The following is a 16,382-nucleotide window of genomic DNA, read 5'->3' on the forward strand; positions in this document are numbered from 1 at the left end:
ACATGTTTACTCTGTGTTCTAAAATGAGTCTTTTCGTTGGTCGGTAGCTTTAAAACTACAAGAAAAAAACACATATTTTAGTCATAATAATATTATCATTATAATTATATTTTTTATATTTTTTTACATATACAAAGAGGTACATACATGAAATTTGACTTCTGCATTTAACCGTCCTCAGCTGCTTGACATGCGGACAAGAGGAGTTGGGAATCGAACCGGCAACCTTGTGGTTTATTTTAAATTCAAGATGACGTCTAAAATCAACGCAGTGTTTTTATTCTGTTTCCTGCTCGACAGATTTAAAGGAGAAGATTCTGCTGCAGATGAGAAGCTGTGCTGTCAAATTAATACAAATAAATACTAAAATACAATAAATACAATAAATAAAATAAATAAAATAAATAAAATAAATAAATAAAATAAATAAAATAAATAAAATAAATAAAATAAATAAAATAAATAAAATAAATAAAATAAATAAAATAAATAAAATAAATAAAATAAATAAAATAAATAAAATAAATAAAATAAATAAAATAAATAAAATAAATAAAATAAATAAAATAAATAAAATAAATAAAATAAATAAAATAAAATAAAGTGGACAGGCTGCTCTACCCAATGAGCTACAACCTCCAAATATATATATAAAAAATAAAAAGAATACCATGAAAAAGTGTAGAAAGACACAGACCTCCAATTCAATGAGTGAAAAATGTATTAATTTGATGAAAACCACTTCATATTAAAGGTGTTGTTTTCACAAAGCTCCAGCAGAGGGCGCCGTCACCACCTGTATCGCCGAAGGAAAGTTAAAATACTCTTCGTGCTTCATGAACTTCTCATTAAAGCATTAAGAGATTATTAAATAGATTAATAATTAAATCCTTATAAACCCTGAAGCTTCACCTTTATAACAACAATAAAGAAGTGTAGGAAGGTGTTAATGAAAAGCAATAAAGCACAATACATGTATACGTTTCACAGTGTATTATTGTAATACTGCGTATATTATTATCAGAACTCCTTTAATTCTCATTAATCTTTAATATTTTATTATTTTTTGACGTTCGGACATTTATTTCAATGTGTTTGTTTCTGTATTTCATTGAAATTTACATTGTATTTTAAATTACAATCTTCACATTTTGTTTTATTGTAGGCATTTATTTTTATTATTATTAGAATATTATTATAACAAGAAGTATAAGCTGTGGTGGAATGTAACCAGTACATTTACTCAACATACTGTGCATAAGTACATTTACTCAACATACTGTGCATAAGTACATTTACTCAACATACTGCGCACAAGTACATTTACTCAACATACTGTGCATAAGTACATTTACTCAACATACTGCGCATAAGTACATTTACTCAACATACTGTGCACAAGTACATTTACTCAACATACTGTGCATAAGTACATTTACTCAACATACTGCGCACAAGTACATTTACTCAACATACTGTGCACAAGTACATTTACTCAACATACTGTGCATAAGTACATTTACTCAACATACTGCGCACAAGTACATTTACTCAACATACTGCGCACAAGTACATTTACTCAACATACTGTCCATAAGTACATTTACTCAACATACTGTGCACAAGTACATTTTTGAGGTACTTACCATCTTATGCTACTTTATCCTTTTACTACATTTCAGAAGGAAATATTTAATATGTTTATCTGACGACTTTAATTTCTCTACAGATTCATATTTTACACATAAAACGTATGATCGTGATGTGAAATGTGTCACAGATTAAATTACTCAAATATATATGAAGTAGAATCAGCTTCTCCTGCAGCTGCTTCAACTGTAATAATGATAATAATAAAATATTCTAAATATTATATGATATCACATATTATTACATATATTTTATATTATTTGTTTTCGCACAAAGAGTACTTTTACTTTTTTTACTTTAAGAACATTTTGCTGATAATATGTTTGTATTTTATTGTTTTACTTCATTAATATTTAAATACTTTCTCTACTAACATGCAGTAGTGTTTGTTTACTTCTTGTGGTGATTGAATACAACTTTATTGTCCTTCTGTTCAGAATCCAGACGTTCCGCTTGAAAACACGACCGACTGTCTGAGCACGATGGCCAGCGTGTGTAAAGTGATGCTGGAGACACCGTGAGTCCTGACGTGTTCCTGAACGCACCATTGCAGCCGCCCGCCTGCAGACATGAACCAACACTGTGTGTGTGTGTGTGTGTGTGTGTGTGTGTGTGTGCAGGGAGTATCGCAGTCGCTTCGCCAGTGAGGAGACGGTGTTGTTCTGCCTCCGTGTGATGGTCGGCGTCATCATCCTGTACGACCACGTTCACCCGGCCGGAGCCTTCGTTAAGACCTGCAATATAGACGTACGTCAGCAACACACACACACACACACACACACACACACACACACACACACACACACACACACGTTTTGTCGTTCAAGGGCCGTCGGAAAGTTTAAAATCTGACAAACATTCAACACATCTGGAGATACGAGGTTTTTCATGAAGTAACGTCTATATAATAATAATAATAATAATAATAATAATAATAATAATAATAATAATTGTTATTGTTTTCAGATGAAAGGCTGCATCAGAGTGCTGAAGGAGCAGCCGCCCAGCAGTGTGGAGGGATTACTCAACGCTCTCAGGTCTGACTGTCCTCAAACGCACCACAGAAATCACAACCATTATCTCTCCATGTCTGTTCATTTAAAGGCTGAATTCCTGATTGATGCTTTTATTGAGTTCCCTTTAAACCTCCCTGCAGGTATACGACCAAACACCTGAACGACGAGGCGACGTCCAAGCAGATCAAAAACATGCTGCTGCCCAATTAACTCCACGCGTCTGCAGAGAAACGGAGACAAAAGTGTTGTGGTCCACATTTCAAAAAGAACTACTGAACAAACCTTTAGCTAATATTTCTTTGTTTAACCTCAGATGTTATTTTAAAACTTTTTTTATAAAGCTGTTTTTGTTTTGTTGTTTGTTTGATCCAAGAAAAGATGTAAAATAGTATTTGCATTCAAGTCTCTTCAGATTTACATAAAATACAATCGGCTGTTTATTCCGACACCTTGTGGACATTCAGAATATCGTTCACTTCTTCAGAATATCGTTCAGTTCTTCAGAATATCGTTCAGTTCTTCAGAATATCGTTCAGTTCTTCAGAATATCGTTCACTTCTTCAGATTTCTGTCGTTGGCCCGTGAATTGACTCGTGTTGGCAGTCCTGCTAGCGCCCCCTACAGACTGCAGCGTTCATCACATTTTCTATGACATGATGATCAACTCTGTTATCTGAGAGACTCAGAGGTTTCACTTCCTTCACTTTTAAAACGGAGCTACAAACAGTCCACTGGTCGTCAACGCGGTTAATAGCTTCAGCCGGTGTTCTGGTTTAACGAGTGACCGTGTTAACTGGTGACTCTCAGCATCCTGGTACGAAAAACCACAGACGCATTCGGTTGAAAATCACCAGTTAACACGGTCACCCGTTAACCTGGAACACACTGCTGCTCTGAATTCTGCAGATACTTGAGTCGATTCTGACAACCAAACACGAAACAACCAGACAATTCAGTCGAAGATAAACACGTGGAACTATGAGATCAAGTGATGAATATCTTCATGTTCAGCCACTAGTTCGTCAAAATGAACAACTTAAACCAGTCCAACATGTGCTCGTCTGGAGTGACGTGAACCCAGCTTTCCACCAACTTTATTCCAGAACTATTTTCAAGAAGCCAGGAACCTTTTCCTCCGGAGGAACCTTGTTCTCATTTAGTTCCTCGGGCCGCACTTCCTACCTCAGATTTAGTCTCTGTGGCCGAGGTCGAACTTTTCAGTTTCACAGTTTTACTTATTAGTTAAAGCGAAGATCTTAAAGGTTTAAATACGGTTTATTCCAGTTTAGCTTCATCGGTTCTTGGGGTAACGGTAGAACAAACAATCCGATCGTTTCACCTTTTTGTTTTCTCTTCCACAAGTGTTTGTTTGTTGGACCCTAATTTCTATTTGCTCAACCAGAACTACTGTTTTCTGCCAAAGAAAGAGCAATTAAGTCATAAAAAACACTTAGATGTGAGTATTAACCTCGAAACCAAAGAAAGTCCTAAAGACTAAATGTTAAACCTTCATTCTCCTCCAGATGGACTGTCGCTTTAAAATACAAGACTCTTATAATCAAACATTAACATGCATTGCTGCAACTCGATCAGCCCTCGGATACAACAAGTTTTATGAATCAATTAAATTTTTAAATGAATTATGAGAAACAAAAGAAGGGAAAAATGAAATATATTTTAAAACTGCGCCTGGAAAACGTTCCCTCTCGATGACCGATCACCACGGTTGAACTCACTGATTTGTCTTCAACAGCCGTTAAACAAAAATGTTTTTGTTTTACAAGAGAAAAGACTTCAAGTATGAAGACTGACTGGTTGGTTTCTGGTTAAACCTCGACCACCTCCGATGTTTCTATGGAAAGAATCTTTAACATCCAAAACAACTAGAATCCTAAAAACCAATCAAGGACTTTTCAAATTGTCTCATTTCTGCATCTTGTTCGTAATTATCTCAAACCCATTTCTGTTGATCTCAAACTTGATACGGTACGGTATAGACAAACAGTAGGAATTATATATATATATATTTAAGCTAGATGGATAATATAGTTAACTCACTGGCTACATTGGAATTAGCAACGAGAAGGAGAATCACTGTGACGGAGACGATGCGGTACGAATACGAGTCATGACTGGAAATCTTTCTATTATTATTCTATTATTTTGCTTTGTGTGTTAACGCCACAGCGTCAGGGATGATATGGCATTAATTGTTTTAAATGATGTTTGTGTTGGCCGAAAATAAAGATTTTACATTTTTAAAGAAAAATCTGATTTTCCTGTCTCTTTTTTCCCATCAGCGTTTTTTAAAAGCTAAAATTAGATATTTTCTGGACAGAAACATTTGAGGACCTCATCATTAGAATGAAGATGAAACAATAATGTTCATCTGTTTTCTATTGTTGATTGAGGAACAGTCGTTATTTTTAAATCCGTCTCTAGACTCATCGTTTCACTTCTGCTTTTCATGATTGTTTTTATTCTGTCTGGTGTTAATTCTGGTCATCATTGTTTTTTTTAAGTGATCTATAAATAAATGTACTGGGAAATGTAACACTGGATTTTAACTACTCTGCTGTGACACAAAAGGTTTTTATTCTCACTGAGATGTTATCTGAGGTTACACCCACCCAACACGAACCGTAAATGTCTCGAGGCCTGCTGTTGATTTGGAGCTTTGGGATTGGAAGTCTCTTCTGTAACGCCATAACATAGAAACCTTACTTAAACGTAACACCATGTCTGAATCCTCAAAAAGCCGTTTAAAGGAGTGAGCATGTCCTCACAAACAGGGACTAATTGGTACAGTCCCACACAAACACACACACACACATACATCCCTTAACCCCAACTCTTACACAAACCTAAACCTAACTCAAACCTGAACCTTAAAACCAAGTGTCAACCCTCAAACAAGCCTTTGCCGAAGTGAAGACTAAATGTCCTCACTCGGTTGGTCAAAAACTGTCGGTCCTCACTATGTAGCAAGTACAAGAACACACACACACATAGATACATGGAATGTGTGACTTCCGGTCAGATGTTTTTCCCGGGAATTAACTATCAAAGAATCTGAACACTGTGTGTGTGTGTGTTATTTGATAACCGTATTGCTTGTCAGTCACACAACAAAATCTGAGGACAAACAGATTTGTACAAAACTAACAATTTGACAATAGAAATCATCTAATTTTAAGTGTGGGGGAGGGGCTGTATTTTTCACAACTGTATGTAAAGTGTGTTGAAGAAAAAACAAATGTCAGTATCAATGTATATAATACACACGTATATATATATATATATAGAGAGAGAGAAGATGAAGCAGGAACCTGACAAATTACATCCTGACTCAGCCTTTATTTCCACAAAGTCTTTCCAGCCTCCGTTTGTTCCGGTGACTCATCACGGACAGAAAATGACTGAAGAGAAAGAAACTTTAAACTTTTCCTCGCTCTTCTTTCAACAGACGAGTCAGGTCTCAGGAACGACTTCCTGCTGAACAACAGTTCATCATCATCATCATCATCATCATCATCATCATCATCATCAGGGAAACAAGCTGCTGATATTCTCTTTATTTCTTCTTGTTCAGACTCAAACCAACAGAGAATGTTTCTACTAACAAGTATCCTGATGTCTCAAAGATCTTTATTAGTTCATTCTAGACTCAATCTCACATGCAAACACTCACTGGAGCTCCTCATGTGGATTAATCCGCCGCTGAAAATAGTCCCCAAACAAAAGTCACTATACGGTAGTTGCTACAAACCAGTCGGCAGAACGTTTTTTTTGTCATTGTTGTTTCTGCAAAACCGCAAAAAATCTGTTTAACTTCGACGTGTCTGAACCAAAAACATAATCCATGAATCCATTTAATTTCAGCCAAAGAAAGGAGAAAAGCCTCTGCTTTACTTTATTGGTGCATAACATAAACATCGGAAGAGAAAATTTAATTAAATTACAAATAAAAGAAAGTATTGCACAAACCAAAAAACATGAATATAGAATAAAGGAAAATTACAATAAACATGTTAAAAATAAAAGCTACGACATGCACTTTAAATAATACCAAAGCATTATTTAGACATTTTTATGAAATTAATGAGTTTAACAAACGTGTTTGAGCCGTGTTCAGACTGAGGATCATGTCTGCAGAGAAGATGAATGTTTTTTATCTTATCGTGATGTTTGAATGCGATCTTATCTTTATGATAAGAGTGTGGAGATTAGATATCCAAGCTGTCTGATCCAGGAACAAGGCCTCCTGGGAAACCTCAGGTGTGTCTCACCTGAGATCAAAGAGACAGGAAGCTGGGGGCGGGACCTCTCGCTTTAATCAAATATCTACTGTACGACAGTTCGCCAACGTCCTGCTGATGACGATAAACTAAACTATGAATCCTGACTATGAGGAACGTTCACCTGGTCCTGAACCAGTTCCAGTTCAGTCCTGAAACATACTTTGTAGGAGACGGGGTTTATAAAAAGAGAGAAAACTATTTAAATATCTTTTACTTTTCGTTCACCGTACATCATTCTCTGGTATTTTTCATGTCCAACACAAAATCCACATTTCCAACAAAATAAAAAGCACATTTGTTTCTTGTCATGTCTTAATGAGATCATGTGACGCCTCCAGCACAATGAAAATGTGCTAAAAATAAATTCTCTTTTATTTGGACTTCAGTTTCACGTCACAACAAACCAAATATAGACGTTAACTATCAGTTAAATATTTCAACATGAAACATAGTTTGATCCAAAACTACGACGTAGAAAAGTGTGTTTCCTCTCTGTGGCCGTTGTACGGTGGCCTGCAGGGTTTGTTATCATCACCTGGCAGTTAAAAATAAACCTGTGTGTGTGTTTATTATCTCAGATCATCAAACAGGTGACTGACTCGCTCTACTTCCTGTCATCCGCTCACAACCGTCAACGTTAATACTCATAAAACACGACCTCGTTCTCTTCATCTCGCTCTCCTTTCTAAAACATTTGGGTTTGCAGAAGTACTCTGATCTTTTACTGCAGTTAAAAGTACTAATACCACAGTGTAGAAATACACCGATGCTGCAGTCAAAATGTCAGTTAAAGTATAAGAGCATCAGCATCATGATATACTTGAAGTAGTTAAAGTAGAAGTACTCATGATGTAGAATAATGTACATTATGTAATTGTGTTATAATTATTGAGGCATTAATGTGTTCATCACTTTAAGGTGGAGCTCATTTGAATGACTTTATATAATCTGGTACTTTCATTTATAATAATACATCATTTATTAGTTCATTATATTTTCTATAAATAATTAATAAATATTAAATGGATTTATTGACTTTTGCCTATTTTTATAAAAACAACACAGAATCTCTGTCGTCCGAAACCAAGACAGCAAACTTTATTGTTCCTTTTAACCTTGACAAAAGTCTTACCTTTCACAATAAAAGACCCAGACAGATACCATTCACAGGAGAATATTTTGCATTTTCGTAAAACTCTGTTTATTATTATTATTTATTTTTATTGATGTTTAATGAACTGAACTGTCAGTATCACACACACACACACACACACACACACACACACACACACACACACACACACACACACACACACACACATCTGCTGCCCATATAAGGCGCTTCCTTCCTCCTGGTCCGAGGGGGTCGATGCCAGCGGGAAGCAGGAAACCACTCCTCTGTTTGACTGATATCGCCGCTCGGCATTGTGGGTAAAAACTATGAGCACACGTGGAGCCTTATCAGCTCAAAGAGTTTTACTTTGCGTGGTTGTTGGTTCACCAGACGGCAGCTGTGTGATCAGATCACAAACTAACACCACTCTGCTTTTCCTCTCGGTCTGCTGCCATCCCATAATAATACACAAAATATATACATATATATACACAAAATGTATTCATAGTATACGTTATTGTTTCAAAAGTGTTTGTACAGCAGAGAGAAGTCAGCACACTGATGGAATGAAACTAAGAACATCTACTCAGTACTGTGCTTAAGTACAAATATGAGTACTTTTATTAAAACTGAGTATTTTAACAGTGTGGTATTAGTACTATTATTGTAACATAGTATTTCTACAGTGTGGTATTAGTACTATTACTGTAACATAGTATTTCTACAGTGTGATATTAGTACTATTACTGTAACAGAGTATTTCTACAGTGTGATATTAGTACTATTACTGTAACATAGTATTTCTACAGTGTGATATTAGTACTATTACTGTAACATAGTATTTCTACAGTGTGGTATTAGTACTATTACTGTAACAGAGTATTTCTACAGTGTGATATTAGTACTATTACTGTAACAGAGTATTTCTACAGTGTGGTATTAGTACTATTACTGTAACAGAGTATTTCTACAGTGTGATATTAGTACTATTACTGTAACAGAGTATTTCTACAGTGTGGTATTAGTACTATTACTGTAACATAGTATTTCTACAGTGTGATATTAGCACTATTACTGTAACAGAGTATTTCTACAGTGTGGTATTAGTACTATTACTGTAACAGAGTATTTCTACAGTGTGGTATTAGTACTTTTACTGCAGTAAATGATGTGAGTACTTCCTCCACGGATGCAGAGACGAAGTATTTGTATTAAACAAAGTTGACGTCTGTTGTCTGAGAAGTCTTCTGATGAACTGAATGTCAGTGAACGCAGCATTAAGCTTCTCTTAAAGGTCGGCTGAACTTCTTAGAAACACCAGATGTTGAGTTTAAAGTTCAGGAAACAGTATTTATAGCTGCTGTTGATGTACATTAACCACAAAAAAACATTTTACCTGACTTTCATTTTCTTTCTCGTCATGAAGGGGAAAAAAAACCCATCTTCAGTGATGCAGAACAGTTTATTTATACAACTACAAGTACACATAAGACATTTAAGTAACAGCTGAGAAGTGTAGTTTTGTTGTGTAAATCTAAACAGGTCTAAAACCTTTATTTTGAAAAGACTTCATGTAACAAGTAGAAACGAAGGAAAAAGCAAAAAAAACGATGAATAACTTTTCCATAAGAAATCATACGAACCGTTGTTTCAAGATGTCAGTTGCTCTAAGACAGGTGTGTCAAACTCATCTTCACTCTGGGCCACATCAGCATCATGTTTCCCTCAAAGGGCCGGTTGTAACTGTAAGACTGTATAACTGTAACTACTCCTAACATATTGTTAAATAACTCTCTCTGCTTTTGATTATTGTTTATTCAAGTGTAAAAATATTGTACATGTAGTTATATAAATGTAAAATGATATTTAAGCACATTTCTGTTATTATAACATAAATAATTTTAATTTAGGGTTAAGAAACCCACATTACTCTATCAAAGATCAAATTATTAAAGAAAATAACAAAGACAAATATCATCAAACACAAGTTATTACATTAACTTTGTTCAAAGCTATTTTTGTCACCTCTCTGCATCACTAATGTCCCTGCCGTCGTCCCGTGCATGGCAGCTACATCCAAGAGCTCCTCACTGAGAGTCAGGTCTGCCTTGAGCCTCTTACAAACACTGATAGATGATGTATCTCGTCTCTTAGCTAGCTGTGTTGTTAGATTGCTGCTAGTTCATGAACTCGGTCTGCGATGGTGTTTCTTCACAAACTGACATTTGTAAAAGTCTGTATCTGGTCGGAGCTCACCTGCTCACATACCTTTAGCAGCACTGGGCTGTAGCTTCTGTAAATATATTCTGCTGTGATTGCACTCTGCCTTTTAATTCTTGGACAATTTGATGTTTTTCTTGGAGGCTAAATTTAGCTCCGTGTTTGGTGTCAAAATGCCGACGTGAATTGTATCTTTCATCACCGACACGCATCATAACACAGAAGACAGACCCGTTTTTCTCCTTGAAGCACAAACATGTATTCGCTTTCCCATCTTAAATTACATTTTCTTCCCTCTGCATCAATTTTTCTCTTCGTGGACATTTTGGGATTGTTGGAGCTATTTATTTGATATTGTATTTTGTTATTTCATTTGTATTGTTTAATTATTGTAGATGTTTTGTATATTAAGATTATTTTTCTCTTTAATAGCAATTTGTTTAGTTATATTGTTTTTTGGGTAATTACTGTGGGCACCTGTTGCTATATATATATGAGTAGAAGGATAGGACCAGCATGCACCGGGGTGGGCGTATAGTTTTTACCAGCATATCACATCACAGGAGAGACAGCACGACAGGAGTTTTGTTAGTTCGTTTGTTTGTTCGTTTATTTGCTTTATTCAATAAACACAAAAATCGGAATCCTGCATGGACAATCCACTCTCTTCTGGCTGCGTAAAAATACCGACCACGGTGCATCAGTGGCGTTTGAGTATTGTTTGTTTAAGTTGGATTAAGTCGACAAATGGCCACTACATAAAGTAAAAACTACGCCCTTGGACTCAAAGGACCGATCCCTCATCGTTGGACATTGGATCGTTTTGGATTTCGTATGGATGATCAAAGAGGATTGTTTCATTCATCACTCTTGGATTCAACGTCAGCGGGACAACTGCATTGGAGCGGATCAACAAAGCGCTGAAACATCTCAGAAGAAACGGGTACGTGATACGACTGCCGTATAGGAAGACGGTGAAACGAGTGGAGTTTAAAAGTCCGTATTCACAGTGATGTACATGCTTCTGGATGTTTAAACCTGACTGCGTTGAATCGCTACAAATGAACATTGCGCAACACCCGCGCACCACTATCGGCGGCTTTCATTCATTAAAAAACCCGACTTCAGTGTGTGTGTGTGTGGTGAATTGGACCTGATCGGCCTGTTAGCACCGTTGCTGTTTTTTGCTGCACTTTACCTGCATTCACGTCGACGGATTTGATTGATGTGCGACAAGCAGTTTGGAAGAAGTGTTCAAAATGTCTGACGTTCAGTCGAAGGATGTTGAAACGCCTTCAGCAAGAAGAGACATTAAAATGACTTCTAAAGGCTTGGAGTTCTACACGGAAATGTACCAGCAAAAAAGGACTGCAAAATGCAAACAAGCCAAAAAGTGTTTGAGAAACATAAGTGCATTAATGACTTCCAATGAAAATGTAAATTCAGTGAATGCTGAGCTTTCTACGTTCATCAAGTGTTACCAAGATGCAAATGACATGCATACATCTTTTGTGAGCTTACCTTTACCTCAAGATGAAGTTACAAGGCAAAATCAGTACTTCAAAGAAAAAATGACAATGTTCTGTGACTTCACTGAAAAGGTAAACAGCTGGCTGTCTGAAATGGGTCACCCATATGTGCAGCCAAATAAAGACTCTCTCGACGACCAAAGTGTTGCAGATGAAATAAACCCTGAAGATAGTGCTTCTAATGTGTCAAGTGTAAAGAGGACATCTGTAAAGACACATTCCCAGCTATCACGGATTTCATCAACATCATCTGCACGCATTAGAGCTGAGGCCGACAAGGCAGCACTGACGGAGCGTGTTGCTGCTCTAAAAAGGAAACATTTAATAGAAGCTCAAGAGGAAATGTTGGAGAGAGAAAAGGAAAAGTTGAAGAAAGAAACTGATAAGTTGAAGAGAGAAAAGGAACAATTGGAACTTGAAACGGAATTGGCAGCTACAAATGCAAAGCTTCATGTCTTGGAAATCAATTCATCCCAGCGTGGCTCAAAATGTTCGGACGGAATGAACTCTTATTTTGAAAGGAACAAATCCAAAGAAGCAAGACAATTGAATCCCCATGCCTACACCTTTGTTCCTGTTAAAGTGGATGCTATTTCTGTGTCTGATCCCATAACACAACCACAAGTTGTTAGGCCTAAACAAAGGTCAAACACACAAATTGATGAGATGCTATTAAAGACTGATGCTCCAGTTCAAGCAACACAAACTGTGAATGAAAATCAAGCAGGACTTGTGCAATCTCAACCCCATCAGAATGACATTGTAAATGTGATGCAAAGACAAAATGACATCGCTGCTCTGCTGGTCCAGCAAAATCTGTGCTCTGTCCTTCCTGTAAGAAATATTCCTGTGTTTGATGGAGACCCTCTTCAGTACAGGTCTTTCATCAGAGCTTTTGAAAATGGAGTGGAGGAGAAGACAACTAATTGGAGTGACTGTTTACACTTTCTCGAACAATACACCAGGGGGCAACCAAGAGACTTGGTGTGCAGTTGTCAACATCTACCTTCAGATCAGGGATACCACCGAGCCAAAAATCTTCTAGCAGAGCACTTTGGAAACGAATACAAAATTGCATCTGCGTATATGGAAAAGATTCTCAGCTGGACGCCTGTTAAAAGTGAAGATATTAAAGCATTGCAATCTTTTTCCCTGTTTCTTCGAGGATGCTCAAATCTAACAGAGCAAATGATGCATATGAAGGAACTGGACCTACCATCTAATATGAGGAGCATCATCTTGAAACTTCCTTATAAATTAAGGGAACGGTGGAGAAATGTTGCTTGTGATCTGCAAGAGCGAAGTGGCCAGAGAGCACTGTTTAAGGATCTTGTTGCTTTCATTGAAAAACAAGTCAGAATTGCCTCAGATCCACTTTTTGGCAACATTCAGGACTCTCAACCTACCAACTTGAAGGTCCCCAACGTTAGTCACTTGAAGCAAAGGAAAAAAGGAAGCAGCTTTGCCACCAACGTTACTGCAGTAAAAGAAGGAGTCATCACTCAGTACACAGGAAACAAGACTAAGTCTTCCTCTAACAACTGTCTGTTTTGTACACAAAGTTGTCACTCATTGGATAAATGCTCACAGTTTAAAGTGAAAGGACATCGTGATAAAATAAACTTTATCAAGGAACAGGGTATTTGTTTTGGTTGCCTGAAAGTAGGCCACACAAGCAAAGACTGCAGGAGTCGATTGGATTGCAATGTGTGTCACCAAAAGCACCCAGGAGTCCTTCACATAGAGTGGCAAGATAAAAGAACAACCTTTCAACAAGCCCAACAGTCTGTGAGCCCTCCAAGTGTCTCAACCACCATGACTCAGACCTGCGGCCATATTGGGGCTGGTTATGAAGATGATTCCATCTTTTCTATTGTCGCTGTCAAAATCAAGAGCCAGAGGGGTAACAAAACGGTGCAGACATATGCCTTCTTGGATCCAGGGAGTTCCGGCACATTCTGTACAGAGAACTTGGCAAGAAAACTGAACTTGAAGGGTAAAAAGACCAGTATTCTGCTGAGAACAATGAGTCAAAAGAAGATTGTAAATGCACATATTCTGTCAGGTCTTGAAGTGTCTGGTATGAGCACAAATGATTTCATTGAGTTACCTGATGTTCTAACTCAAAAGAGCATGCCTGTTTCTATACTCAACGTTCCACGAGAGGAGGATCTTGATCAATGGTCTTATCTCAAGGATGTTAAGCTCCACGACATTGACGCAAGTGTTGAGCTACTAATTGGAACTGATGCTCCAAAAGTGATGGAGCCTTGGGAGCTGATAAACAGCCAGGATGAAGGACCTTATGCGGTCAGAACCAGAGTTGGTTGGGTCATTAATGGTCCACTTCGCGGCGGAAGCAGTAGGAGTAAGAGTGGCTGCCCTGCTGTAACAGCCAACCGAATATCTGTGGAACATCTGCAAGGAATGCTGGTTAAACAGTATAACCATGACTTTAATGAGAGATCAGAGGAGCAGATTGAAATGTCCAGAGAAGACATCAAGTTCATGAATGTTATGAGCAACACAACAGTATTAACTGGAGACCATTACTGTATTGACTTACCTTTCAGACAGGAAAATTCTGTCTTGCCTAACAATCGCTGTGTTGCAGAACAGCGCCTCCGAAGCCTGAAAAGAAAATTTGTCAAGAATGTTCCATTTAAGGAGGAATACACCGCATTCCTAAACAACATGATAACTCGAGGATATGCCGAGATGGTACCTGCTGATCAACTCGAACAAAGTGATGGAGAGGTGTGGTATATCCCTCATCATGGAGTCTATCATCCCAGAAAAGGCAAACTGAGAGTTGTTTTTGATTGTGGAGCAACTTTTAAAGGGACATCACTGAACTGCCAGCTCTTGCAGGGACCTGATCTTACTAACACTCTTATTGGAGTCCTCGTCCGATTTAGGCAAGAGCCCGTTGCAGTAATGGCCGACATCCAAGCCATGTTTCATCAAGTTCATGTCTCAGAAAAGCACATCAACTTTCTCCGCTTCCTCTGGTGGTCTGATGGTGACACTGCACAGTCTCCACTGGAGTATCGGATGAAAGTACATCTGTTCGGAGCTGTATCCTCACCAAGTTGTGCAAATTATGCTTTGAGGAGAACTGCAGATGATAATGTCCAACATTTCCCTCCAGAAGTGACAAATACAGTCAGACATAATTTTTATGTGGATGACTGCCTGAAATCCATGGTGTCCGAGAAGGAGGCACTGCAAATGATCAAAGATTTGAATGCTCTCTGTCATAAAGGAGGATTCAATCTTTCAAGATGGATCAGCAACAGCCGCACAGTGCTGCTGTCAATCGCTGAGGACAAAAGACCAAAAGAAATGGTGGAACTGGATTTGGATACAGACCAACTTCCAATGGAGCGAGCACTAGGACTAGAGTGGTGCATTGAAACTGACAAGTTCAAGTTCAGGACATCATTACAAGAACAGCCAAACACCAGAAGAGGCATTTTGTCAGTGGTCAGCTCACTTTATGACCCTTTGGGATTTCTAGCCCCATTCAGTATGCCAGCCAAGCTGTTACTGCAGGAGCTTTGTAGGAGAAACCTGGGGTGGGATGATGCTATTCCCCACTCTTTCTCTGAACAATGGTCTAATTGGCTGGAGGACCTGAAAAGGATGTCTGAGTTCAAAGTGGACCGCTGTATTACACCCAGAGACTTTGGAGAACCTGCTACAGCACAACTTCACCATTTTTCGGATGCCAGTCAAGTTGGCTATGGAACTGTGTCTTATGTGAGATTGGAAACTGATGATAAAGTACATGTTGCATTTCTCTTGGGAAAGGCCAGAGTTGCTCCACTAAAGCAGACCACAATTCCTCGACTGGAACTTACAGCCGCAGTTCTTGCTGTTCGTGTGGATAAAATGCTTTGGAAAGAGTTGCAACTCAAGCTGGAGAAGTCGGTCTTCTGGACGGACAGCACAACAGTCCTTAAGTATATCTCTAGTGAAACCAGACGATTCCACACTTTTGTGGCAAACAGAACCTCTTTCATCAGAGAAGCAGCAGATGTGGATCAGTGGAGATATGTGGGTTCCAAGGAGAATCCAGCAGATGAAGCATCAAGAGGAATGAGAGCTGAGGATTTCCTGAAAAGCAGGAGATGGATAAATGGACCTGAGTTTCTCAATCATTCAAAGAAGGAGTGGCCTAAACTGGATGTGAAGCTTGATGTGATTTCTGCAGATGACCCAGAGGTCAAAAGGGACTTAATGGTAAATGCTATCATCAAGGATTTGGAAAATGCCACCAACCACCTGATCTACTATTTTTCATCTTGGACTAGACTAAAAACATCTGTCGCTTGGTTTCTGAAGGTCAAGGAACTTCTCCTGTTATTGGGACAGAAGAGAAAGGAGTTTTGTGCTTCTGCAGGCATCAGGAAAGATAATCTGAAGAATCAGGAGCATGAAGTGGAAAGAAAAGTTCAAAGCTTTAAAGCCACACTCAAAGGACAAAGCCTAACACCTGAAGATCTTGCTAAGGCAGAGCAGTCAATCATTCAATATGTACAACGACACA

The 16,382-nt window shown here is 38.0% G+C and overlaps 1 protein-coding gene across 2 annotated transcripts in view; it reads left to right on the forward strand.

Annotated features, from left to right (window-relative positions):
• LOC142956776 (CYFIP-related Rac1 interactor B-like) overlaps window positions 1-4,935 on the forward strand; it is a 10,283-nt gene extending 5,348 nt beyond the window's left edge. For both annotated transcript variants that reach the window (XM_076098517.1, XM_076098518.1), the window contains exons 8-11: window positions 2,088-2,167; window positions 2,271-2,397; window positions 2,617-2,687; window positions 2,807-4,935. In XM_076098517.1, the coding sequence (XP_075954632.1) occupies window positions 2,088-2,167; window positions 2,271-2,397; window positions 2,617-2,687; window positions 2,807-2,876 (348 nt within the window). In that variant the 3' untranslated portion in view covers window positions 2,877-4,935. The remainder of the gene's footprint in view (window positions 1-2,087; window positions 2,168-2,270; window positions 2,398-2,616; window positions 2,688-2,806) is intronic.
• The last annotated feature ends 11,447 nt before the right edge of the window (window positions 4,936-16,382 follow it).

The sequence above is a fragment of the Anarhichas minor genome, unplaced genomic scaffold, assembly GCF_050575085.1.
Source record: "Anarhichas minor isolate MPS153535 unplaced genomic scaffold, ASM5057508v1 ptg000024l, whole genome shotgun sequence".
Classification (NCBI taxonomy): domain Eukaryota; kingdom Metazoa; phylum Chordata; class Actinopteri; order Perciformes; family Anarhichadidae; genus Anarhichas; species Anarhichas minor.